Source organism: Muscardinus avellanarius (genome assembly GCF_963383645.1).
Source record: "Muscardinus avellanarius genome assembly, chromosome: 10".
NCBI classification, from domain to species: domain Eukaryota; kingdom Metazoa; phylum Chordata; class Mammalia; order Rodentia; family Gliridae; genus Muscardinus; species Muscardinus avellanarius.
Genome location: NC_137796.1, coordinates 563,181 through 587,718, shown reverse-complemented (window position 1 = coordinate 587,718; position 24,538 = coordinate 563,181). Strand labels below are relative to the sequence as shown.

Below are 24,538 nucleotides of genomic sequence, written 5' to 3'. Positions count from 1 at the left end.
TAGAAACGCCCCTGGGTTCCACCCCCAGTACCACCACACACACACACACACACGCCTCTGGGTTGAATCCCCAGGAACAGTCTATGCTCTTTGGCATCTGTGCTGCGGCTGGAGTCCACGTTGTCTTACCACACACACACACACACACACACACACACACACACAGCCTCTGGGTTGAATCCCCAGGAAGAGTCTATGCTCTTTGGCATCTGTGCTGCGGCTGGAGCCCACGTTGTCTTCTTCAGAAGCCAGACGAGCACTCTCGACTGCTCTGATCCTGCCAGAAGTGTTAAGAGGCCACAAAGAGCCCCGAGTGAACATTCCAGAGAGGACCGAATCAAAAGCCAAGAGGGACAAGGTGGGAATCGCACAACTGCAACTGCAATGCATTCGTTTGCCTGGCCCTGCTTGCGCTGGGGCTAAGACCACGGCTGCGACAGAGACGCTTGTTGGAAGTCACCCAGGGCAGCGGCCGGCTCGAGACCGGCCCAGGGAGACCCGCCCGCTGAGGCCGCGTCGGGGTCACGGGGGGCAGATGACCGCGCTACAGGGCTCGGCCAGGAGGAAGCTCTGGACGGCGCGTCCGCGCCCTCGAGCGCTCAGCACGACGCAGGAACCCCAGGAGCGGTTAGGGGACCCAGGAAGAGCGGGCTGCCCACCGCCCGAAGAGGTGAAAGTGGAGCCCGGGGAATTGCGTGCGGCCCGCAACGAGACGCACTCTACATCACCACCGCGGCGCGCACGCGCCCCAGGACTTCCTCGCCACCACCTCAGCGCGCATGCGCCCAAGGCTGGCCTCGTCACCATCACAACGCGCAGGCGCCCCGGGGATTCCCCGTACCAGCGCCGGCAACGCAGGCACCCGAACGCCGCGAGCACGCATGCGCCGAGCCTCCTCCCCCCCCCCCCGCGCCTCCTGCGCAGGCGCGGTCGATGGCGTCATGGCGGCTGCCTTGCTGCTGCTGCGTGCGCTCCGCCAAGGCCCAGCCCCAAGGCCGGGGCGGCTGCGGGGCCTCGGCCTCTCCGCTGGGGCCGGGAGCTGGCGGGCGTACGTGGCCCGCAGCCCCCTGGTGGGTCCCGCCGCGGCGGGCGACCCAGCCCTGCAGGTAACCCCGCGCTCGGGGCCCTCGTGGCCAGCGCGGGCTCCGAGCCTTCCTGTCTGCGCGCGTGAGGACACTTCCTGCCAGCCTCCCTGTAGTGCTGAAATTGGATCCAGCCAGGGTCTACTTCTAGCAGCATTATTTACAGCTCCTCCACTGGGCCGGTTCCATTGCGGCGGATTCCATCGCATTCCAGATAGTAGAGGGTGGCTGTTCCAAGCTGGCGGCTGCAAAGTTTTTGTAGAGGAAAATACTGTGTGGTTGTATTTCGTGCCGTGTTTGTTACTGATAAAAATTCATTGATCGGGCCAGGCAGGGTGGCGCACACCTGTAATTTCAGTACTTGGGAGGCTCGCAGGTTCGAAGCCAGCCTCAGCAATTTAGCAAAGGCATTAGTAACTTAGCGAAACTCTGTTTGTAAATAAAAAGTAAAAAAGGGCTGGAGGTGTAGCCCAGAGGTAGAATTCCTCTGTGTTCCAACACCCAGCACCAAAAAAAAAAAAAAATGAAACTGATTGAGTGCCCAATGGGGGTCTACCCCTGGCTCTGCCAAGGCAGATTCTAAGACTTTGAAATGGTGTTTAAGTTACATTTTAGGACAATGTAAACTTTACAAATAAGCTTGTATTTGAACTTAAACAATTTTTAGAGCCAGGTATGGGGATACACTCCTTTAATCCCAGTATTTGGGAGGCTGAGGCAGGAGGATTGCAAACTCGATACCAGCCTTAGCAATTTACTGAGAGCCCCTTTTAAAATAAAAAGGGCAGCCGGGCATGGTGGCGCACGCTTGTAATCCCAGCATTCAGGAAGCTGAGATGCAGTTCACAGCCAGCCTCAGCTACTTAGTGCGGCCCTCCACAGCTTAGTGCGACCCTGTTTCAAAATAAAGAATAAAAATTAAGGCAGGGGGAGTAGCTCGGAAGTCGAATGCCCCTGGGTTCCATCCTCAGACCCACAAAAAACATTTTTTTTAGTTAAAGGCTCACCAGGCGTCGTGGCAAATGCTTGTAATCCCAGCATTTGGGAGGCTGGAATCGCAGTTGGCTGACAACCTAGCTCGGAGATAGCATGCCCCTGGGTCCCATCCCCAGTACTGCAAAAATTAAATAAAATAAAAATGGCTAGGTGTGTTGATCAGAGTTAGAATGCCTCTGGGCTTAATCTCCAGTTGTGTTTTATTCTGCATTGTTTTGATATTCTGTGGTGTAGATGTGACTCTTAGTCTTGGTTTTTGGATGATTTTTCCCCCTAGCCCTCTCTTAGGAGATCAACCCTTATACTTTCTTTCTTTATTTGTTGTTGTTGGTTTTTTCAGGTCTGGGGATGGAACCCGGGGCATTCGACCTCCTGCCCTATTTTTAGTCTCTATTTTGAAACGGTCTCACTGAGTTGCGGAGGGCCTCACTAAGTCGCTGAGGCTGTCCATGAACTGTGATCCTCTGGTCTCAGCCTCCCGAGTGCTGGGATTTCAGGCCTGCGCCCCACGCCCAGCTTCTATTATTATTATTACTGTTGTTGCAGTACTGGGGATCGAACCCACCAGCATTCTACCTCCAGGCTATACCCTCAGGCTTATTTTATTAATATATTTTGTGTGTGTGTGTGTGTGTGTGTGTGTGTGTGGTACTGGGGATGGAACCCAGGGGAATTCTACCTCTGAGCTGCACCCCCCAGTCCTATTTTTTATTCTTTTTTTTTGGGGGGGATACTGGGGATGGGGATGGAACCCAGGGGTATTCTACCTCCGAGCTACACACGCAGCCCTATTTTTTATTATTTTGAAACCAGGTTGCAAAGGGCCTCACTAAATAGCTGAGGCTGTCCTAAAACTATGATTCTCCTGTCTCATCCTCCCAAATGCTGGAATTACAAGCGTGCACCACCCAGCCCGGCTTATTTTTTATTTGCTTTGAAACAGTCTCACTGAGTTGCAGAGGGCCTCACTGGGTAGTAGCTGAGGATGTCCACAAACCAAGATCCTCCTGCCTCACTGTGCCTGGCTCCTATTTTATTTTTTATTTGGAAACAGGGTCTCACTAAGTTGCTGAGACTGACGTCTGCTGAGGAAAAGCTGTGATTCTCCTGTCTCAGCCTCCCAAGTACTAGGATTACAAGCATGGGCCACCACACCCAAATGTAACTTAATGTTATTTTATATATCTGTAAGTATTTTAAACTGTTAGCCAGTCCTGGTGGCACACACCTGTAATCCTAATACATAGACTGAGATCAAAGGAACACAGGCTTGAAGCCAAGGTCAGCAGTTTAGCAAGACCATTAGCACCTTAGCAAGATCCTGTTTCCTAATAAAAAATAGTGACACATACCTGTAGTCCCAGCATTCAGGAGACAGACTGGAGGATCACAGTTCTCAGATGGCCTCAGCTACTTAGCGAGGCCCCTTGCAACTCAGTGAGACCCTGTTTCAAAAATAAAAATACTTAAAGCTGGGCGTGGTGGCATACACAGCATTCAGGAGGCTGAGACCGGTGGATCGTGGTTCAAGGACACCCTCAGCTACTTACTGAGGCCCTCCATAACTTGGTGAAACTTAGTGAGACCCTGTTTCAAAAAATAAAGAATAAAAATAGGGCAGGGGCTGTAGCTCGGAGGTCGAATGCCCCTGGGCTCCATCCCCAGACCTGCAAAATAATAAATAAATAAATAAATAAATAAATAAATAGACTAAAAAATAGGGCTGGGGCTGGATGTGTTGGCACATGCTTGTACTCCCAGCATTTGGGAGACTGAGATAGGAGGATTGTGGCTCAGGGCCAGCCTCAGCTACTTAGGCCCTTTGCAACTCAGTGACACCCTGTTTTGAAACAAAGAATAAAAAATAGGGCTGAGGGTGTAGCTCGGAGGTAGAATGCCCCTAGGGTCCATCCCCAGTACTGCAAAAAATAAAATAAGCCAAGCATGGTAACTAATACTTAGGATACCAGCATTTGGGAGACTGAGAGCCAAGATCCCAATTCATGGACAGCCTCAGCTACTTAGTGAGGCCCTTCACAACTCAATGAAATCTTGTTTCAGAAATAAGAAAACAGGCTATGCATGGTGGCACAAGCTTGTAATCCCAGCATTTGGGAGGCTGAGACCAGAGGATTGGTTTACAGATCCTCAGCTACTTAAGCCCTCTGCTTAAAAAATGAGATCCCATTTTTTTTAAACAGGATCTCACTAAGCTGCTGAGGCTATTCTCAGATCTGCAATCTTCCTGACTCAAGTCTACCAAGTACTGGGTAGAGTGTGCCACCACGCCCAGCTTGGTGTTTTCTTAAACTTAAAATAATGCTTAGCGGTGCATGGTGACTTGTAATCCAGGATTCCAGAGGCTGAGACTGGAGGATCGCAGTTCCCAGACTCCCTCAGCTACTTAGCGAGGCCCTTCACAACTCAGTAAGACCCTGTTTCCAAAAATAAGGCCAAAAAGCCGGGTGTGGTGGTACACACTTGTAATCCCCATGCTTGGGAGGCAAAGACAGGAGGATCACACAGGTTCAAAGCCAGCCATGCTGGCTTAAGAGACCCTGTTTCTAAATTTAAAAAAGTATAAAAATAGGTCTGGGAGTGTAGCCCGGAGGTAGAAGATTTCCAGGAACCCCAGTACCACAAAAAATAAAATAAAATAAAATAAAAAATAGGGCTGGGGATGTAACTTGAGGGAGAATGCCCCTGGGTTCCATCCCCAGTACTGCAAAGAATAACAAGAAGAATGCTTAGCACATTAATTACTTCACATTTCAGGGCAATGTGAACATTAAAAATAAATGCATATTTGCACTTTTAAAAAAGATTTTTAGTCTGCATTACTTTGGTGTACTATGTTCTTGGTGTGACCCTGTCTTTTTTTTTTTTTTTTCAGTGTTTGCAATTTCGAATGCTAACCCCCACCTTTGATGAGATGAGGGTATTGTTACTGAAACAGCATCTATTTCAGAATCCAGTCGGACTCTGGCAACTCTTAGGTGTGTATCTATCGGGAAGCACGCGACGGCAGTTGGTGGCTTTGCTCAGTACAAATCGTGCAGAGTCGTTACGGCAGCTTTATGGATTGGTGCTCCAACAACCTCACGAATTTCTAATATTTACCTTCTGACTTTTTTCTTTCTTCTTTCTTTTCTCTTTTTTGGTACTGGGGATACAACTCAGGGCCTCACCGGTGCTCAGCTCTACCTCTGGGCTACACCTTCTATTTTTTTTTTTTTTTTTTTTTTTTTGCAGGTCTGGGAATAGAACCCAGGGGCATTTGACCTCTGAGCTACACCCCCTGCCCTATTTTTTTTATTCTTTATTTTGAAACAGGGTCTCACTAAGTTGCAGAGGGGCTCACTAAGTAGCTGAGGCTGTCCGCGAATTGTGATCCTCCGGTCTCAGCCTCCCAAACGCTGGATTACAAGCATGCGCCACCACTCCCGCTTACGCCCCCTAATTTTTATTCCTATACATTAGCCAATTTAAATGGCCAAGATATTTGGTTTTATTATTTGAAATAGTGCATTCTATAGTTAGCAGATACTTTACTAGGAATATCAGAATGGAATGGTACTGGGGACGGAACCCAGGGGCCTTCTACCTCTGGGCTACAGTCCCAGACATATTTAATTTGGAAACAGGGTCTCACTAAGTAACTGAGGCTGGCTTTGAACCTGTGCGATCCTCCTGTCTCACCTTCCCAAGCGCAGGGATTACAAGTGTGTGCCTCCACGCCCGGCTGGAATGCTTTATTATCTCAGACTTATAACTTTTTTTTTTTTTTTTTTTTGGTACGGGGATTGAACCTAGAGGCATTCTACCTGTGAGCTAAAGTCCCAAACTGATTTTATTTCTTATTTGGAAACAGAGTCTTACTGAGTTGGCTGGCTTCGAACCTGTGATCCCCCTGTCTCAGCCTCCTAGTTAGACTTCCAACTTTATGGATGTAGTTTGCAGATGGTTTTGTTGTGTTGGTTATTTTTTTCCCATGTGTCTTCACTGTGGCTGCAAACCTTGGTTGTTCAATTCTTTTCCTGTTGCTTGTAGGTGGTACTTACTACTTTAACACCTCAAGGATGAAGCAGAAGAGTAAAGATAATGCTGAGTCCAGGAGAAAGGCCCCTGAGGATGATGAAGGTAGACTTGCCTGGCGCTGATGAAATAACAGTTCCTGTGCTCGTCTCCACTTTCCTGCTTTCTTCTTGGCAAGGTGAAACCTGTCTACGAGTGGGGCACCTGTGCTGGCTTCCGCCTGTGCACACCAGCCCCTTAAGCTGTTGTCTCTAAGTAATCATTGGGTGTTCTGAGCTTGTTCTAGAGATGCTTCTGTGGACACTGGTGTCTCTGAGTCAGGAATGTCTTGAGGCACGAGGCTGTAGGTTTCTGCACAGGAAGTGTGACTCTCACACCTACCCGGAGTTGTGGGCGTGGGGGCCAGAGCACTTTGGCTGAACCCAGCCCCATACACACCTGGTCAGTATTGCCACTGTCCCTGGGCTTTGGAAGACAGCCCCAGAGGAGAGGACAGTACAGTGCACAGGTCACATAATTGTCTAGTGTAAGAGTGACCAGTGGAAACCAGTTAATCCTGCCCTTGCCCCTCCTGCAGCTCACAAGTTCACACTTCACTTGCAGAATCTTAGTGTCCTCAGGGCCTAGGTCTCCTTTCTACCCTGGATTAGGACTCACTGGGTAGTGTGGGGAGAGAAGAAAATAAAGCAGTAACTTTGTAGTTTGTACTACATGGACCTGGTTTCTGAGATACGAGCTGGCTTTGTGCCTTTAGGTGTTTAGAGCTAATAATGATGATGGAAGTTGTTAACTCTTGGGAATGTTTAATGTGTGCTTAGCACAACAGTGAGTGATTTACATATATCCTCTCCTTTAATTCTTTTTCCTTTTTTTTTTTTTTTTTTTTTTTTGATGGTACTGGGGATCAAATCCACGGGCATTTTACCTCTGAGCTATACCCCAGCCCTATTTTTTATTCCTTTTATTTTATTAATTAATTTATTTATTTTTGTAGTACTGGGGATGGAACCCAGGAGCATTTTACATCCGAGCTACACCCCCAGCCCTATTTTTTATTTTTTATTTGGAAACAAGGTCTCACTGAGTTGCAAAGGGCCTCACTAAGTAGCTGAGCATGGCCACGAACCTGTGATCCTCCAGTCTCAGCCTCCCAAGGACTAGGATAATAAGTATGTCTGGCTCCTCTCATTTAATTCTGTTTTTAAAATAGAATAAATTCAAAGCTGGGCATGGTGGCGCACGCTTGTAATCCCCGCGCTTGGGAGGCTGAGACAGGAGGATCGCATGGGTTCAAAGCCAGCCTCAACTACTTAGTGAGGCTTTCAGCAACTTAGTGAGAGCCTGTTAACAAATAAAATATTTTTTTAAAAAGGGCTGGGAGTATAGCCCAGAGGTAGAAAGCCTCTGGTTTCCACTCCAAGTACCACACACACACACACACACACACACACACACACACACACACAATAAATTCAGCCAGACGTGGTGGCGCACGCTTGTAATCCCCACACTTGGGAGGCTGAGACAGGAGGTTCACACAGGTTCAAAGCCAGCCCCAGCTACTTAGTGAGGCTCTCAGCAACTTAATGAGACTCTGTTTCCAAATAAAATATAAAATAGGTCTGGGAGTATAGCCTGGAGGTAGAAAGTCCCTGGGTTCCATCCCAAGTACCACCAAAAAAAAAAAAAATAGAATAAATTCTGAATGGATAAAGTTACTAATTTTGGTGTTTTTTGTTTTTGTTGTTGTTGTTGTTGTTGTTTGCAGTGCTGGGGATGGAACCTGGGGCATTCTGTTTCTGAGCCACACCCACAGCCATATTTTTATTTTTTTTATTATTATTATTATTATTTTTTTTTTTTGGTGTGTCTGGGGATGGAACCCAGAAGCATTTGACCTCCGAGCTATACCCCCTGCCCTATTTTGTATTCTTTATTTATTTGTGTGTGTGTGGTACTAGGGGTGGAACCCAGCGGCTTTCTACCTCTGGGCTATACTCCCAGCCCTATTTTATATTTTATTTTTGAAACAGGGTCTCACTAAGTTGCTGAGAACCTCACTAAGTAGCTGAGGCTGGCTTTGAACCTGTGCGATCCTCCTGTCTCAGCCTCCCAAGCGCGGGGATTACAAGCGTGCGCCACCACGCCCGGCTGTATTCTTTATTTTGAAACAGGGTCTCACTGAGTTGCGGAGGGCCTCACTAAGTAGCTGAGGCTGTCCGCAAACTGAGATCCTCCGGTCTCAGCCTCCCGAATTCTGGGGCTGGGATTACAAGTGCACCACCATGCCCAGCTTCCTTTTTTGTGGTACCTGCTGAATTTTAAAAGTAAAAGTATTCTCAGTGGCTGAGACAGGAGGATCACAAGTTCAAGAACAGTGTCAGCTACTTAGTGAGCTGGGAGTGGTGGTGCACACTTGTAATTTCAAGATTTGGGAGGCTGAGACCGCAGGATCTGGGTTCGTAGACAGCCTCAGCTACTTAGTGCGGCTTTTTGCAACTCGGTGAGACCCTTTTTCAAAATAAAGAACAAAAAAATAGGACTGGGAGTACAGCTCATCCCCTGTACTGCAATAAATAAATAAAATAAGATAAAAATAAAATAGGAAGAATGTCCTTGGCTTCAGTACCCAGCACCACAAAAAATAAATCAAAATAAAAATGGGCTGTGGGGTATAACTCAGATATTGAATGCTGCTGGGTTCATCCTCAGTACCACACATATACAAAAAATGTTTTCATGTACTTCACATTTTATGTGCAGGTGCTATGAGTTCGTAGAATTAGTTCAAATCCCTTTTTTGTGCTGGCTGTTGTGAGTGGAGGTTCAGAGCCCTCCAGGGTGGGTGCCATTGGAGCCTGCTTGCTGTGCCTCATTCCTGTGTCTCCCGGGCAGAGGAGAGAAGACGGAAGGAGAGGGAGGACCAGATGTACCGTGAGCGGCTACGCACCTTGTTCGTCATCGCGGTGGTCATGAGCCTGCTGAACTCACTCAGTACCAGCGGGGGCAACATCTCCTGGAACGACTTTGTCCACGAAATGTTGGCTAAGGGCGAGGTGCAGCGTGTACTGGTGGTGCCCGAGAGCGACGTGGTGGAAGTCCACCTGCACCCAGGAGCCGTGGTGTTCGGCAGGCCTGTGAGTGAGGGCGAGCCTGGAGGCTAACGCGCATCCCCTTTCATTCGGTCCCCTTTTTTTTGGTGGTACTGGAGTTCTTGGAAGCCCTTCTACCTCTGGGCTACACTCCCAGACCTATTTTTATATTTTTATTTTGAAACAGGGTCTCTTAGGCCAGCATGGCTGGCTTCCAACCAGCACGATCCTCCTGTCTCCGCCTCCCAAGCGCGGGGATTACAAGCGTGCCCACCACGCCCGGCCTAACTCTTTAACTATGCACGTCATCTGGGCACGGTGGCACACGTTTGTAATCCCAGCGTTTGCAAAAAAAAATGTACATATAGGAATTTAGTTGGTGCTGGGTTTTTTTGGGTTTTTTTGTTTTTTCAGATCTGGGGATGGAACCCAGGGACATTCAACCTCCGAGCTACACCCCCTGCCCTATTTTTTATTGTTTATTTTGAAACCAGGTCTCACTGAGTTGCAGAGGGCCTCACTAGGTAGCTGAGGCTGTCGGCAAACCGCGATCCTCGGGTCTCAGCCTCCTGAATACTGGGACTACAAGTGTGCACCACCACGCCTGGCTTTGGTACTGGAGGTTGAACCCAGCATTTTACCTCCAAGTAACACACCAGCCCTATTTTACTTATTTATTTATTTATTCATTCATTTATTTATTTATTTATATATTTATTTATTTATTTGCAGTACTGGGGTTGGAACCCAGGGGAATTTTACCTCTGAGCTAAACCCTTAGCCCTATTAGTCTTTTTATTTTTATTTTTTTATTTTTTATTTTATTTTATTTTTTTTTTTTTTGGTGGTACTGGGGTTCCTGGAAGCCCTTCTACCTCCAGGCTACACTCCCAGACCTATTTTCATACTTTTCTATTTTTGGAAACAGGGTCTTGTAAGCCAGCATGGCTGGCTTTGAACCTGTGTGATCCTCCTGTCTCTGCCTCCCAAGTGTGAAGATTACAAGTGTGCCCACCACGCCCAACTAGTCTTTTTATTTTTGAAATAGGGTCTTACTGAATTTCAAAGGGCTTCGCTAAGTAGCTGAGGCTGTCCACGAACCAAGATCCTCCAGTCTCCACCTCCCAGATACTGGGATTACAAAGTATGCACTACCATGCCCTGCCCTTTTTTTTTTTTTTTATCTTGAAATAGGGTCTCACTAAGTTTCTGATAGCCTCACTAAGTTTTGGTACTGGGGATTGAACCCAGAGACATTCTACCTCTGAGCTACACCCCCAGCCCTATTTTATTGTGTTTGTGTTGTTTGTTTTTTTGTTTGTAGTACTGGAACTGTAGGTGGAAGTCAGGGGCATTTTACCTCTGAACTATACCACTGGCCCTATTTTTTTATTCTTTAATTTGAAACATGGTCTCACTGAGTTGCAAAGGGCCTGGGGGTGGAACCCAGGGACTTTTCTACCTCCGGGCTGTACTCCAGTTTATTTTTATATTTTATCTCGAGACAGGGTCTCACTAAGTTGCTGAGAGCCTCACTAAGTAGCTGAGGCTGACTTCGAACCTGTGCAGTCCTCCTGTCTCAGCCTCCCAAATGCTGAGATTACAAGCATGTGCCACTATGCTCAGCTTGGATTCAAAGTATTTTGAGTATTGGCCCACCTCTGTGCCAAGCCCGAGGTAGCAGTGCAGGCTGAGTTGGAGGATGGGGTTCTACCAGGCAAGGGCATGGCATCAAACAGCAGGGAGGCCCACCCCCAGGTGACAGCAGTCAGTCACAAGCACCCTGGGCATCAGGTAGGGCTCTCAAGACTGAGCCCAGAGCTGGGTGTGGCGGTCCACACCTGTAATCCTTGGGAATGTTTCAGCTTTGAAACTAGCCACAGCAACTAAGCATGACTCAGCAACCTAGCAAGAGTGTTTCAAAATAAAACAATAAAATAGGGCTGAGGATGTAGCTCAGAGGTAGAATACCTCTGGGTTCAATCCTCAGTTAAAAAAAAAAAAAAGCAAGCCTTGTAATCCCAGCATTCGGGAGGCTGAGACAGGAGAATCGCACAGGTTCAAAGCCAGCCTCAGCTACTTAATGAGACTCTCAGCAACTTAGACCCTGTTTCCAAATAAAGTATATAATAAGTCTGGGAGTATAGCCTGGAGGTAGGAAAGCCCCTGGGTTCCATCCCCAGTAACACACACACACACACACACACACACACACACACACACACACTAAATGGACTAAAAAATAGGGCTGGGGCTGTAGCTCGGAGGTACAATGCCCCTGGGTTCCTTCCCCAATACCACAAAAAATAAAAAACACTGACCCCAGGACTTAACAGAGTGGAGGTGAGTCCTGCCCGACTGCACTCCCATCTCTCAGTCTTACTTGCCTCTCCCCTGTAACCACAGCACCTTTGCTAGGCCAGAAAGTTAGGACTCCTGCAGCAGTACTCAGAACACTTTCTCTGCACACTTCCCAGCTGTCTGTGTTGGCCTGAGAACTTTTGCTAATATTTAATTACAGGATTTAATCAAAGATCCTGGTTGTGTTTCTTTTTCTTCTTCTTTCTTCATTTACTTCTGGACTGAACTCCGGGGCATTCTACCTCTGGGCTATACTCCCAGCCCATTTTATTTTATTTTAGTTTAGTTTAGTTATTTTACTTTGAAATAGAATCTTGCTAGCCGGGTATGGTAGTGGCGCTTGCTTATAAACCCAGCATTTGGGAGGCTAAGACCGGAGGATCATGGTTTGTGGGCAGCCTCAGCTACTACTTAGTGAAGCTCTCTGCAACTCAATGAAATCCTGATTCAAAAAATAAAGAATAAAAAACAGGGTTGGGAGCCAGGCATGGTGGTGTACGCTTGTAATCCCAGCATTTGGGAGGCTGAGACAGGAGGATCCAGGTTCGTGGACAGCCTCAGCTATTTAGTGAGTTCCTCTGCAATTTTATGAAACCCTGTTTCAAAATAAAGAATAAAAAATAGGGCTAGAGGTATAGCTCAGAGGTAGAAGGCCCCTGAGTTCCATTCCTGGTACCACCACCAAAAAAAAAAAAAAAAAATTGGGGCTGGGGGTGTAGCTCGCAGGTAGAACGCCCCTGAGATGCATCCCCAGTACCACAAAAAAAAAGGGGGGGGGGTCTTGCTAAGTTGCTGGGTCTGGCCTCACCTGTGACACTCCTGCCTCAGCCTCCCAAGTGCGAGGCTACAGGCTCTCAGTGTTGACGTGCTTTCTGGGTGACCTCTCCTCAGAGCCCTGGTACTGGCTGTGGTGTGCCGCAGGCACCGTTCTCTGGCCCCTCACTGTCCCCTCTGCTCTCTGCCCGCAGCGGCTGGCCCTGATGTACCGAATGCAGGTTGCAAATATCGACAAGTTTGAAGAGAAGCTTCGAGCGGCGGAAGATGAGCTGCACATTGAGACCAAGGATAGGATCCCCGTGTCCTATAAGCGCACAGGATTCTTTGGAAAGTATGTTGGTGGTGTTTGTTGACTCCAAGTAAACTCAGCCTGACTTTGTAATGTGAGAAGTTACTTCTGTAGTTAGTGGAGTCCGGAAAGGGGCTCACTTCAGCGGGAGTGTAGAGGTGTGGCAGGGAAGTGGGGGGATAGCAGGCAGGCAATGCAGGCTTGCTCCCTCCACTTTCTTTTTCTTTTTTTTTTTTTTTTTTTTTTTTTTTTTGTGGGTCTGGGGATGGAACCCAGAGGCATTTGACCTCTGAGCTACACCCCCTGCTCTATTTTTTATTCTTTATTTTGAAACTGGGTCTCACTGCGTTACAGAGGGCCTCACTAAGTAGCTACAGCTGGCCACACACCTGTGATCCTACGGTTCCAGCCTACCAAATGCTAGGGTCACAAGCATGCACCCCCAATGCCCGGCATCTCTCACCAACTTTGCTGCATGCACTGGTCTGGGCTTCCCGTCACCTTTGAGAGTTGCCATGGTGTCCTGGCTCTACCCTCTGTACATACCTGACAGTTGCCATGGTGACTGCCTCTGTGCCAACAGCCTTTTCTCTTTCTCGCCCAGCGCCCTCTACGCCCTGGGGATGACCGCAGTGGGCTTGGCCATCCTGTGGTATATTTTCCGTCTGACTGGGATGACAGGAAGGGAAGGTGGATTCAGTGCTTTCGTAAGTTGTGCGGATCAGAGCTTGCTGAATGTGTGTCTGGATATTGCAGGGTGTGTGCTTGCTGAAACCTTCTTCCATAAGAAGCCATAATTGGCAGAAACCTCTCCTGATGAGCCTACTGAATGGTGTCCTGACCAGAGCAAGGACCCTCTCCCCAACTTCTGGGCTGGCTACACCCAGGTAGCACATAGGGCAGTTTGTTTCTGCAGTGTTTCTTCTCAGCTTGGAATGGTCCTTCCTTATTCTTATTCTTAGTTTCTTCTACTAGCTAGGAAGTTGACTTTTTTTTTTTTTTTTTTTTTTTTTTTTGGTGGTACTGGGGGTGGAACCCAGGGGCTTTCTACCTCCGGGCTATACTCCCAGACCTATTTATACTTTATTTGGAAACAGGGTCTCACTAAGTTGCTGAGAACCTCACTAAGTAGCTGAAGCTGGCTTTGAATCTGTGCGATCCTCCTGTCCCAGCCTCCCAAGCACTGGGATTACAAGCATGCGCCACCACGCCCGGCCTACATTTTTATTTTTTATTTATTTCTTTTTCTGTGATACTGAAGGTGAAACCCAGGGGCTTTCTACCTCTGGGCTATACTGCCCAACCTATTTTATACTTTATTTGGAAACAAGGTCTCACTAAGTTTAAAAACAAAGAAAGAGAGAGAAACTGTACAGTACTGAAGAAGATCATGTAAAAAGATGTTGCCAGGCATGGTAGCAATTCCAGTACTTAGGAGGCTCAGACAGGAGGATCACAGTATTGCATTTGAGGCCAGCCCCAGCGACTTAATGAGACTTTGTTTCCAAATAAAAATAAAATAGGTCTGGGGTTGTAGCTCAGAGGTAGAAAGCTCAAGGATTCAATACCTGGTACCATAAAAGAAAAGAAAAAAGCCGGGTGTGGTGGCACTTGCTTGTAATTGCAGTACTTGGGAGGCTGACACAGTAGGATCCGGGTTTGTGGCCAGCCTCAGCTACTTAGTGAGGCCCTCTACAGCTTAGTGAGACCCCAGTAGGGGGTGTAGCTCGGAGGTCAAATGCCTCTGGGTTCCATCCCCAGACCCACACACACAAAAAAAATCGGGCTGGGGATGTAGCTCAGAGGTAATATGCCCCTGGGTTCAATCTTCAGTACTGCAAAAAAATTAAAAAATAAAAAAACGCAAAGAAAGAAAAAAGATCATTAATGGAAAAGGTACTAAATCGCCTAGTTTTTGTGAGAAGGTTTTTTGTTTTCTGTTTTATTATTTTTCCCTTAGTATTGGGGATTCAACCCAGGGCTTCATGCATTCTAGGCAAACACTACTATTGAGCTGACCCTATCCCTGGGGAAAGGTTTGTTTTTGTTTTTAAGGCAAATTAGTAGACAGTTTTCTTACTGATTATTGATGTAAAAGATTCCCCTTGACCCGTGTATCTCATGAGTGGCATATCCGTCTGATGTGAATGGGGGAACAGCTGGTCTCCCCGGGCTATGGGCGTGTGATTCCCCCTCCCCGGGCATGGGGGATGCTGTGTTCAGCTCAGCTCCAACTGGACAGTGCTGCTGGCTCCCCTGTTCTCAGAGGTGTGCAGCTTTCTGAATTTTGCTCTTTCCGGACAGAATCAACTTAAAATGGCCCGTTTCACCATCGTGGATGGGAAGTCAGGGAAAGGAGTAAGTTTCAAAGATGTGGCAGGAATGCACGAAGCCAAACTGGAGGTCCGAGAGTTTGTGGACTATCTGAAGGTGAGGGGCACGTGCTGAGCAAGAGAGGGGTGTGGGCGGGCAGTTGACAGCCTTCCCTCTGGCAGGAAGTCCAAGGCAGTCAGACATCTCGGGACTGGGTCCTCTCATTCGGTGTTGTGGCTCGGGTGGTGACCTCCCTCAGTTCACGGGGACACCAAGCATGTGCCATTGCCAGTTAGCCCGCAATGCGCGCCCATCGTGCTGTCGTTCCATGAAGCAGGAGGTCGAGGGCGCGTGTTGATGGGGCCATCGTGGTGCTGGACATCTGCTCACTGGTGCAGCTCCACTGTTCCCAGACCCTCTGGACACAGCTGGCTCGGGGCCACGTGCGAGCCACCCTTCACGTGAGCCACTTAAGCAGTCTGTGCGGCAGAGTGCTTAGTGCCCCGTTGTCTGCGCTGTCTAGAGCCCGGAGCGCTTCCTTCAGCTTGGAGCCAAGGTTCCAAAGGGCGCGCTGTTGCTGGGGCCCCCTGGCTGTGGGAAGACGCTGCTGGCCAAGGCGGTGGCCACCGAGGCCCAGGTGCCCTTCTTGGCAATGGCCGGCCCGGAGTTCGTGGAGGTCATCGGAGGTAGGTGTGGAGTGGGGATGAGGGCAGGCTCACTGACCACGTGTCTGAGATGGTTCTTTCTGACACCTGTCTCCATGGCTAAAACGTAGGGAATAGATAAGGAAAGAGAAACAACCAAAGGCGGGTGTGGTGGTGCAAGCCTGTAATCCTATGTGTGGTGAGGACTGGGGGACCTCAGGTTTAGCCAGCGCCAGCAACTTTGTGAGACACTATTTCAAAATAAAAACAAAACAGGGCTGCAGGTGTAGCTAGAGGCAGAATGCCCTGGGTTCAGTCCCCAGTACTGCACAGACACAAAAACTGCAGCCCAACTTAGAGGCGCCGTGCATCCACTTGGCAACCTGGGGGCTTGTGCTTGAGGCCACTTTCACTTGTGGCCCAGGCTGGGACTGTGAGCTGCTGACCTTGCCATCCCCAGAGCCACTTCTGCGGGTTTGTCTACAGGGCCAGGGGCTGTTTTGATGTAGGTGTCTGCGGGGGGCAGCATCAGCTGGCCCCAGCCAAAGAACAGCATTTGCTTCCCGTTATCTGTCTGTTCTCAGTGTTCTCCGTATCCCCCAGGCCTGGGCGCTGCCCGCGTGCGCAGCCTCTTCAAGGAAGCCCGCGCCCGAGCCCCCTGCATCGTGTACATTGATGAGATTGACGCTGTGGGCAAGAAGCGCTCCACCTCCATGTCCAGCTTCTCCAACACAGAGGAGGAGCAGACACTCAACCAGCTTCTTGTTGAGATGGACGGTCAGTGCCCAGCATGCCCTCCCCTCACTACCCACTGGGAGGAGACTGCCACCTCCTTTCAGAATGGTGGCTTTCTGAGTAGTGGCTGGTCATGTCTGACTTCTGGAATAACGCTTACAGAGCTTCTATTTCTCTCTTTCGCTGGTGTGTATTGCTGTCCTCCCCCTTCTGCCATGGTAAGGCACTTCTCAGAGCATGTTTTCAGGCTGTTGTTACTTGTACAAAATCAGCTGAACTTTCCATTGCCTGCCACCCTCAAAAAATACAGCTTTAGCCAGGCATGGTGGCACATGCATGTAATTTCAGAACTTGGGATGATCTTAGGTTCAAGGCCAGCCTCAGAAATTTAGTAAGAGTCTGTTTCAAAATAAAAACTAAGAGGTAAGCCAAATGTGGTGGTGCACACTTGTAATCCTAGTACTTGGAAGGCTGAGACAGGAGGATCACAAGTTTGTGGCCAGCCTCAGCTACTTAGTGAGGCCCTCTGCAACTCAGTGAGACCCTGTTTCAAAATAAAATAGGGCTGGGTATGTAGCTCAGAGGTAGAATGCCCCTGGGTTAAATTTCCAGTACACACACACACACACACACACACACACACACACACCCCTCTCTCTCTCTGCTATGGGTATAACTTGAAGGTAGACTGCCCCTTATGTTCAATCCCCAGTACCAGAAATAAAAAGAAATACAGCTCTCAGGCAGCAGTGTAGGCAGTGGAGAAACAGGCAGCCAGGCTCCCAGCTGACTGCTCAGCACACCGTGCCTGTCCCTGTGCCTCCCGGTGAGGGGCACAGAGGGCGCTGTGTGCCAGCCAGGGCTGTGGCGCTGGACCAGCCTCAGCAAGGCTTGTTTTAGCACTTTGGATTGAACCCAGGGGTATTTCACCTCTGAACTAGACTCCCAACTGTAATTTATTATTTATTTGTTTTGGTACTGGGGATTGAACCCAGAGTTATTTTACCTCTGAGCTATACCTTCAGCCTGATTTTTGCCTTTTTTTTTTTGGTGGGGGGCAGGTACTGGGGATTAAACCCAGGAGCATTCTACCTCTGAGCGACACCCCCAGCCCTATTTTTTATTCTTTATTTTTTGAAACAGGGTCTCCCTGAGCTGCAAAGGGCCTCACTAAATAGCTGAGGATGTCCTCGAACCATGATCCTCCTGTCTCAGCCTCCCAAATGCTGGGATTGCAAGCATGCCCCACCACACCCGGTTAGAGCAGCCTTTTGAAAGTCCTCAGATGACTGTCGGGCCAGCACACCTGGTGTGTTGAGCTTCACTAGTGATGAAGGCAGTGGCTTTCACATCTGTCCTCAGGCTCCTGCCTGCACTACCCAGGGGCTGCATGACCTGTGAACATGGACTTGTAGGACACGGTGGCCTCCGTGGTCCTCCTGTCTCCGCTGGCTTTCTGGTTTGCAAAGTGAGATTGATTCTGTGACCTCCTACATATCCACCAGGTGTCCTTCCAGGCCATCTAGGGGGACTGAGTGAAACTTCCCTCCGTGGCTCCTGCTGAGCTGGACGCACAGAGCCCGGCAGATCATCACTCTGATGCTGCTTTTCACATGTGAAGACGGAGACTCCCTTTCCTCTCAGACTCCATCCCTCTGGGAAGCATTCTTCCCATGACTTCTTCCTCTCAGCTCAATCTCTGTGCTACCAAAATACAGCTGCTTCTCCCCCAGGGTTGGCTCCCCTAGGGGCGCTGGCTGGAGGCCTCTCATCAAGCTGGGCCGGCATCAAGTGCCTTTGTTCCCACACAGCTGTGCGCCCCCGGCCCTTCAGATGCTCTGAGGCGAGTCTTTGTCTCCCCGGAAGAGTGGTTCTGCTCATTGAGGAACAGGAAGAGAGCTGAATGGATGCTCTGCTGGTCCTAGGGAAACTCCCCAAGCGGAGGAGGGGCCCTGGCGCAGGTGGTCTTGGCACCTGCAGCATCCTGGCTGTGCAGTAGGGCCTCAGCAGCCTGCGGCGGCTGCTGACCCCCTCTACACACCACCTGGTGCATCAGAGAGGGGCTTCTCAGGGAGTGTCTGTGGCACATTTCCAGGCCTGTGTGGGGAATAGCGATGGAGGGATGTGAACTCTTCACATGAGAAGTGTTAGAAGTTCCTACAGGACCGGGGCTAACCCAGGTAGAGTGCTTGCCTGGTATGCAGGAGGCCCCAGTTAGGATCCTCAGCACCAGAAAAAAGAAAGAAATCCCAAAGTTCACAGCTTTACTTGGGTGAAGTTACCCCAAATGGTGGCAGCCAAGTAGAGAAGCTTTTCTTTGGAGCCAAATATAAAATAAGCTGTTTCAAAAAGAGCCAAGTTTAGCCAGGCGTGGTGGCGCACGCTTGTAATTCCCGCACTTGGGAGGCTGAGACAGGAGGATCACACAGGTTCAAAGCCAGCCTCAGCTACTTACTGAGGCTCTCAGCAACTTAGACCCTGTTTCCAAATAAAGTATAAAATAGATCTGGGAGTATAGCCTGGAGGTAGAAAGCCTCTAGGTTCCACCCCCAGTACCACCAAAAAAAAGAAAAAAAGCCGAGCCTAGCTGGGCCCGGTGGTGCATGCTTGTAATCCCAGTATTTGGGAGGCTGAGACAGAAGGATCACAAGTTAAAAGCCAGCCTCAGCAACTTAGTGAGACACTGTTCTCAAATAAGAAGTAAAATAGGTCAGGTTGTGTAGCCTAGAGGTAGCAGGTCCATAGGTTCCATCCTAGCACCGCAAAAAAAAAAAAAAGGAAAGAAAGACAAGAAAATGCTGAGCCAGGCATGCCAGGCATGGTGGTACACAGTTTTCTTTCTTTCTTTTCTTTTCTTTTCTTTTCTTTTCTTTTCTTTTCTTTTCTTTTCTTTCTTTCGTGGTGCTGGGATTGAACCCAAGGGCATTATATCTGAGCTACACCCCAGCTCAGCTTTTTATTTTTTATTTTGAAACAGGATCTCACTGAGTTGCAAAGGGCCTCACTCAGCTGAGGCTGGCTGCAAACCCGGATCCTCCTGTCTCACCCTCCAAGTACTACAAGTGTGGATTACAAGTGTGCACCACCACGCCCAGCTTCTTTTTTTTTTTTTTCTTTCTTTCTTTTTCTTTCTGTACTGGGGATTGAATCCAGGGGCATTCTACCTCTTAGCTATATCCTCAGCCCTATTTTATTTAATTTACCTCCCTTTGGAAGTCTGAAAGTTAGGACATCACAGTAGAGATGCCTGCAGCCAGTGGAGAGTGGGGAGCAGGGAAGAGAGCTTCCCAGCAGGGGGGGCGGGACTCCTGTCCCCAACAGGCGTGCCCTGGGACTCGAGGGCTGGGACGGTTGAGCTGGGGTGCCCAGGAAGCGGCTGCTGCTTCCACCTGAGCAGGCTCATTCTCCTTCCTCGGCTGCCTCGCATCATGGTTCACATAAAGTGGATGTTCTTCTCTCGCTGGGCCTGAGCACCCCTTCCTTCGTGTCCCAGAGGGGAAGGTATAAGGGAGAACCTCCCCTCCTAAATGGCGCTGTGTCTGCTCTGTCCTTCAGGAATAGGCACCACAGACCACGTCATCGTCCTGGCATCCACCAATCGAGCTGATGTTTTGGACAATGCTCTGATGAGGCCGGGCCGACTGGACCGGCATGTCTTCATTGACCTTCCCACGCTGCAGGTCAGAGCCTGGGGAGGTCGAGGCAGCCAGCCTCCCATTGCACCGTCAGCATGGCGGGCCAGCCACACCATCTTGCAGTGGCAGGTGCCGCCGCTGCCGCCGCCCCCCCCCCATGCGCCCCTGCTGCACCCGGACGTGGAGTGTGTCCTGGCCCTGTGCCTCTGGCTCACCGCTCTTGGCTTTGCAGCCCCTCCGCTCACCTGCTGCGTCCTCTTGCACCCTGGAACATGTGGAGCTCATTGTACTGATCTGGGTTGAGTTTTCTAGCCAATTCTTTGAGACCAAATCTCGGGTGGGAAACCCCATTTCTGCATAGCATCTCCCTTCCAACTTGAGCTTTCTGAAAGCCAAGGTTTTTTTTTTGTTGTTGTTTTGTTTTTTGTTGTTTTTTGTTGTTTTTTGTTGTTTGTTTGTTTGTTTGTTTTTTGACGGGATTTAGCTCAGGGGCTCTACCTCTGAGTTACTCTCCCAGCCCTATTTTTTTATTTTTATTTTGAAACAGGGTCATACTAGGTTGATGGGAGTCTCTCTCCTTGCTGAGGCTGGCTGCAAACCTGCGATCCTCTTCTCACCTCCCGAGTACTGGGATTACAGGCGTGCGCCACCACACCAGGCTAAGCCTTGGGTTTTCATCCTGCCCCTGGGAGCGGGTAAGGGTGGCATCCTGGCAACTGGACAGCCTCCTCGCTATGGGCTTCTGGTTGGACATCACCCTCCTGATCAAAGGGTGTCCTTTGTGGCCTGCAGGGAGCAAGGAGTGGGATTCGGTGAGCAGCAAGCAGGGTCCCACGGGCTAGGGAGCCTAGAATGAGACCTGAGGGCTGGCTGGTTGGTTAATGTGCAGGACACAGGTGCACCCCAGCAGCCATCTGGCTCTCCACCAGAGGGACTGCTCTCTTTCTGCTTGTGAGAAAAAGCCAAAAAGGTGAGGAATAAGCTGGGCGTGCTGGCTCGTGCCTTTTCCAGTACTTGGGAGGCTGAGACAGGAAGATTTGAAGTTCGAGGCCAGTGTGCAGCAACTCAGTGAGACTCAGCAGCCTAACAAGACCCTATTTCAAAATAATAAGCCATGCATGATGTCCCATGCTTGTAATTCTAGTACTTGGAAGGCTGAAGCAGGAGGGTCACAAGTTCATGGCCAGCCTCAACTACTTAGGTTGTCAGCAACTTAGTGAGACCTTATTTCAAAATAAAGAATAAAATAAGGCTGGGGGTGTAGCTCAGAGGTAGAATATCCCTGGGTTCAATCCTCACAAAATAAATAAGCCCACACAAAATAAATAAAAAAGAATGGGGTATTCAGAGGTAGAATACTCCTGGATTTAATCCTGAGTAAAAAAAGTGAATATACAATGTGTGTAGGAATCAAAAGTTTTGCAAAAGAAATTCATGTCACTGGGCGTGGTGGCGCATGCTTGTAATCCCCACGCTTGGGAGGCAGAGACAGGAGGATTGCACTGGTTTGAAACCAGCCTTGCTGGCTTAAGAGACCCTGTTTCCATATTTTAAAATATATATATAAAATAGGTCTGGGAGTGTAGCCCGGAGGTAGAAGGGTTTCCAGGAACCCCAGTACCACAAAAAAAAAAAAAAAAAAAAAAATCCATGTCGATGTGATTTATCTTCTTTTTTTTTTTTTTTTTTTCAGTACGGGGGATGGAACCCAGGAGCACTGTACCTCCAAGCTACACCCCCAGCCCTGTATTTTTTTAGTATGTATTTATTTATTTTTCGCGGTACTGAGAATGGAACCCAGGGGCATTCTACCTCCAAACTATACCCCCAGCCCTCTTTTTTATTCTTTATTTTCAAACAGGGTCTCACTAAATTGCAAAGGGCTTCACTAAGTAGCTGAGGCTATTCAAGAACTTTCATCCTAGCCAGGCGTGGTAGCGCACGCTTGTAATCCCAGCATTCTGCAGGATGAGAGTGGAGGATCGTGGTTCCTGGACAGCCTCAGCTACTTAGTGAGGCCCTCCGCCACTTAGTGAAACCCTGTTTGAAAATAAAGATTAAAATATAGGCAAGGGGTGTAGCTCAGAGGTCTAATGCCCCTGGGTTCCATCCCCAGACCCGCCAAAAAAAAAAAAAAAAAAAAAAAAAAAACCTGTGATCCTCAGGTCTCTCTGCCTCCTGAATGCTGGAATTAAAAGCGTGCACCACCACACCCCCAGTCATGCTTTATCTTCTAATCTATTAACATTTTTTTTCCTTTGTAGTACTGGGGATTGAACCTAGAGGCAGTCTACCTCGGACCTACACCCCCAGCCTAATTTTATTCTTTTTTTAAATGTTGAAACAGTGTCAAGTTGCAGTGGACCTTGTCAAGTTGCTGAGGCTGGCCAGTAACCTGCAATACTCCTGTCTCGGCTTTTCAAGTACTAGGATTACAGGCCTGTGCCAACATGCCTGGCTTTCTTTTCTATCCTTTTCTTTCTTTCTTTCCTTCTTTCCTTCTTTCTTTCTTTCTTTTGTGATACAGGGGATAGAACCCAGGGGTTTTCTACCTCCAGGCTACACTCCCAGACCTATTTTATATTTTAATTGGAAACAGGTCTCACTAAGTTGCTGAGAGCCTCACCAAGTAGCTGAGGCTGCCTTCGAACTTGCATGATCCTTCTGTCTCAGCCTCCCAAGTACTGGGATTATAAGCGTGCCACGCCCAGCTTTTCTTTTCATTTTTAAAATGTTCTTGGGCATGCTCATGCGTGCCTGTTAGTTATTCCAGTACTTGAGAGACTGAGAAAAGAGGATCCCAAGTTTGAGGCTAGTCTCAGTGATTTAGTGATGTTCTCAGCAACATAGAATTCCTCTGCAATTTAGTGAGACCCTGTTTCTTTTTTTTTTTTTTTGCGGGTTTGGGGATGGAATCAGAGGCATTTGACCTCCGAGCTATATACCCTGCCCAATTTTTTATTCTTTATTTTGAAACAGGGTCTCACTGAGTTGCAGAGGGCCTCACTAAGTAGCTGAGGCTGTCTGTGAACTGTGATCCTCTGGTCTCAGCCTCCAAACAGTTGGGGTTACGAGTATGTACCACCACGCCCAGCATAATACCCTGTTTCAAAGTAAAAGAATAAGTCAGGTTGGGCATGTAGCTTGGAGGTAGAATATCCCTGGATTCCATCCCTAGTACCACAAAAAAATAAGACTGGAGGTGCAGTTCAGAGATAGAATGTTCCTGGGTTTAATTCCTACCACCACCACAACAAAGTGCTGCTTGCAGCTCTCCAAACCATGAACCGTGATGTCGGATGGAACTGGTTTTATTTATTTAATTTTGTGGTCCTGGGAATAGAACCCAGTGGCGTTCTACCTCTGAAATATACCCCCAGCCCTTTTTATTTTTGATTTTCAAAGTCTCACTAGATTGCTGAGTCTCACTGTGCCATTGAGGTTGTCGTTAAACCTGCAATTCTCCTGTCTCAGCATCCCAAGTACTGGGATTACAGGTGCGCACTACCACGCCCAGGTACTCAGACGCTGATCGCCTTCTACCTCCGGACTACATTCTCAGGCTTTTTTTTTTTTTTTTTTTTTTTTTTTTTTTGGTGGTACTGGGGTTGGGCTATACTCCCAGACCTATTTTATACTTTTTTATTTGGAAACAGGGTCTCACTAAGTTGCTAAAAGCCTCACTAAGTAATTGAGGCTGGCTTCAAACCTGTGCAATGCTCCTGTCTCAGCCTCCCAAGTGAAGGGTCTAAAAGTGTGCGCCACCACGCCCAGCTTCCCAGACCTATTTTATATTTTTTTTGAAAATGGTCTCACTAAGTTGCTGAGAGCCTCACTAAGTAGCTGAGACTGCGTTCAAACCTGCAGGATCCTCCTGTCTCAGCCTCCCAAGAACTGGGATGACAAGCGTGTGCCCCCATGCCCGGCTCAGACATTGATTTTAAAGGCCCTGGTTTCAAGTCGGGCGTGGTGGCGCACGCTTGTAATCCCCGCGCTTGGGAGGCTGAGACAGGAGCATCGCACGGGTTCAAAGCCAGCCTCAGCTACTTAGTGAGGCTTTCAGCAACTTAGACCCTGTTTCCAAATAAAATATAAAAAAGGTCTGGGGGTGTAGCCCAGAGGTAGAAAGCTTCTGGATTCCACCCCCAGTACCACAAAAAAAATAAAAGGCCCTGGTTTCTGTGAGGCCTCTGGGTCTGGTTGACAGGTGACTTGGTGCTGTGCGTGCCATGTTGCTGGAGTGTGTCCAACCTGTGGCGTCTGTGACAGGAGAGGCGAGAGATCTTCGAGCAGCACCTGAAGAGTCTCAAGCTGACCCAGGACAGCAGCTTCTACTCACAGCGGCTGGCGGAGCTCACGCCGGGATTCAGTGGTATGCCCTGTGCTCGCCTGTGGCCTCTGACTATGGGGCCACTCCCACCAGCTCCCAGGCCCCTTCTCAGCCTGTGCCTGAGGCAGCAGGGGGAGCAAGGCAGGCCTCTTCCTCAACGGCCAGAACCGAACAGACACTCCTGGCCCGCTGACCCCAGTTCTGCTGGGACGTCCTCGTCCCCAGCTGGCTCCCAGGAAAGTTGGTCTG

General features: G+C 48.8%; 1 protein-coding gene across 1 annotated transcript in view; it reads left to right on the top strand.

The window, feature by feature from the left end:
• Nucleotides 1-941: 941 nt before the first annotated feature.
• Nucleotides 942-24,538, top strand: part of SPG7 (SPG7 matrix AAA peptidase subunit, paraplegin) — a gene marked incomplete at both ends in the record, with an annotated part of 38,295 nt that continues 14,698 nt past the window's right edge. The window contains 11 exons of the mRNA XM_080702044.1: nucleotides 942-1,106; nucleotides 4,972-5,074; nucleotides 6,129-6,218; nucleotides 9,009-9,250; nucleotides 12,535-12,674; nucleotides 13,237-13,339; nucleotides 14,937-15,062; nucleotides 15,469-15,631; nucleotides 16,193-16,366; nucleotides 19,880-20,004; nucleotides 24,229-24,331. Coding sequence (XP_080558170.1) covers nucleotides 942-1,106; nucleotides 4,972-5,074; nucleotides 6,129-6,218; nucleotides 9,009-9,250; nucleotides 12,535-12,674; nucleotides 13,237-13,339; nucleotides 14,937-15,062; nucleotides 15,469-15,631; nucleotides 16,193-16,366; nucleotides 19,880-20,004; nucleotides 24,229-24,331 — 1,534 coding nt within the window. The remainder of the gene's footprint in view (nucleotides 1,107-4,971; nucleotides 5,075-6,128; nucleotides 6,219-9,008; nucleotides 9,251-12,534; nucleotides 12,675-13,236; nucleotides 13,340-14,936; nucleotides 15,063-15,468; nucleotides 15,632-16,192; nucleotides 16,367-19,879; nucleotides 20,005-24,228; nucleotides 24,332-24,538) is intronic.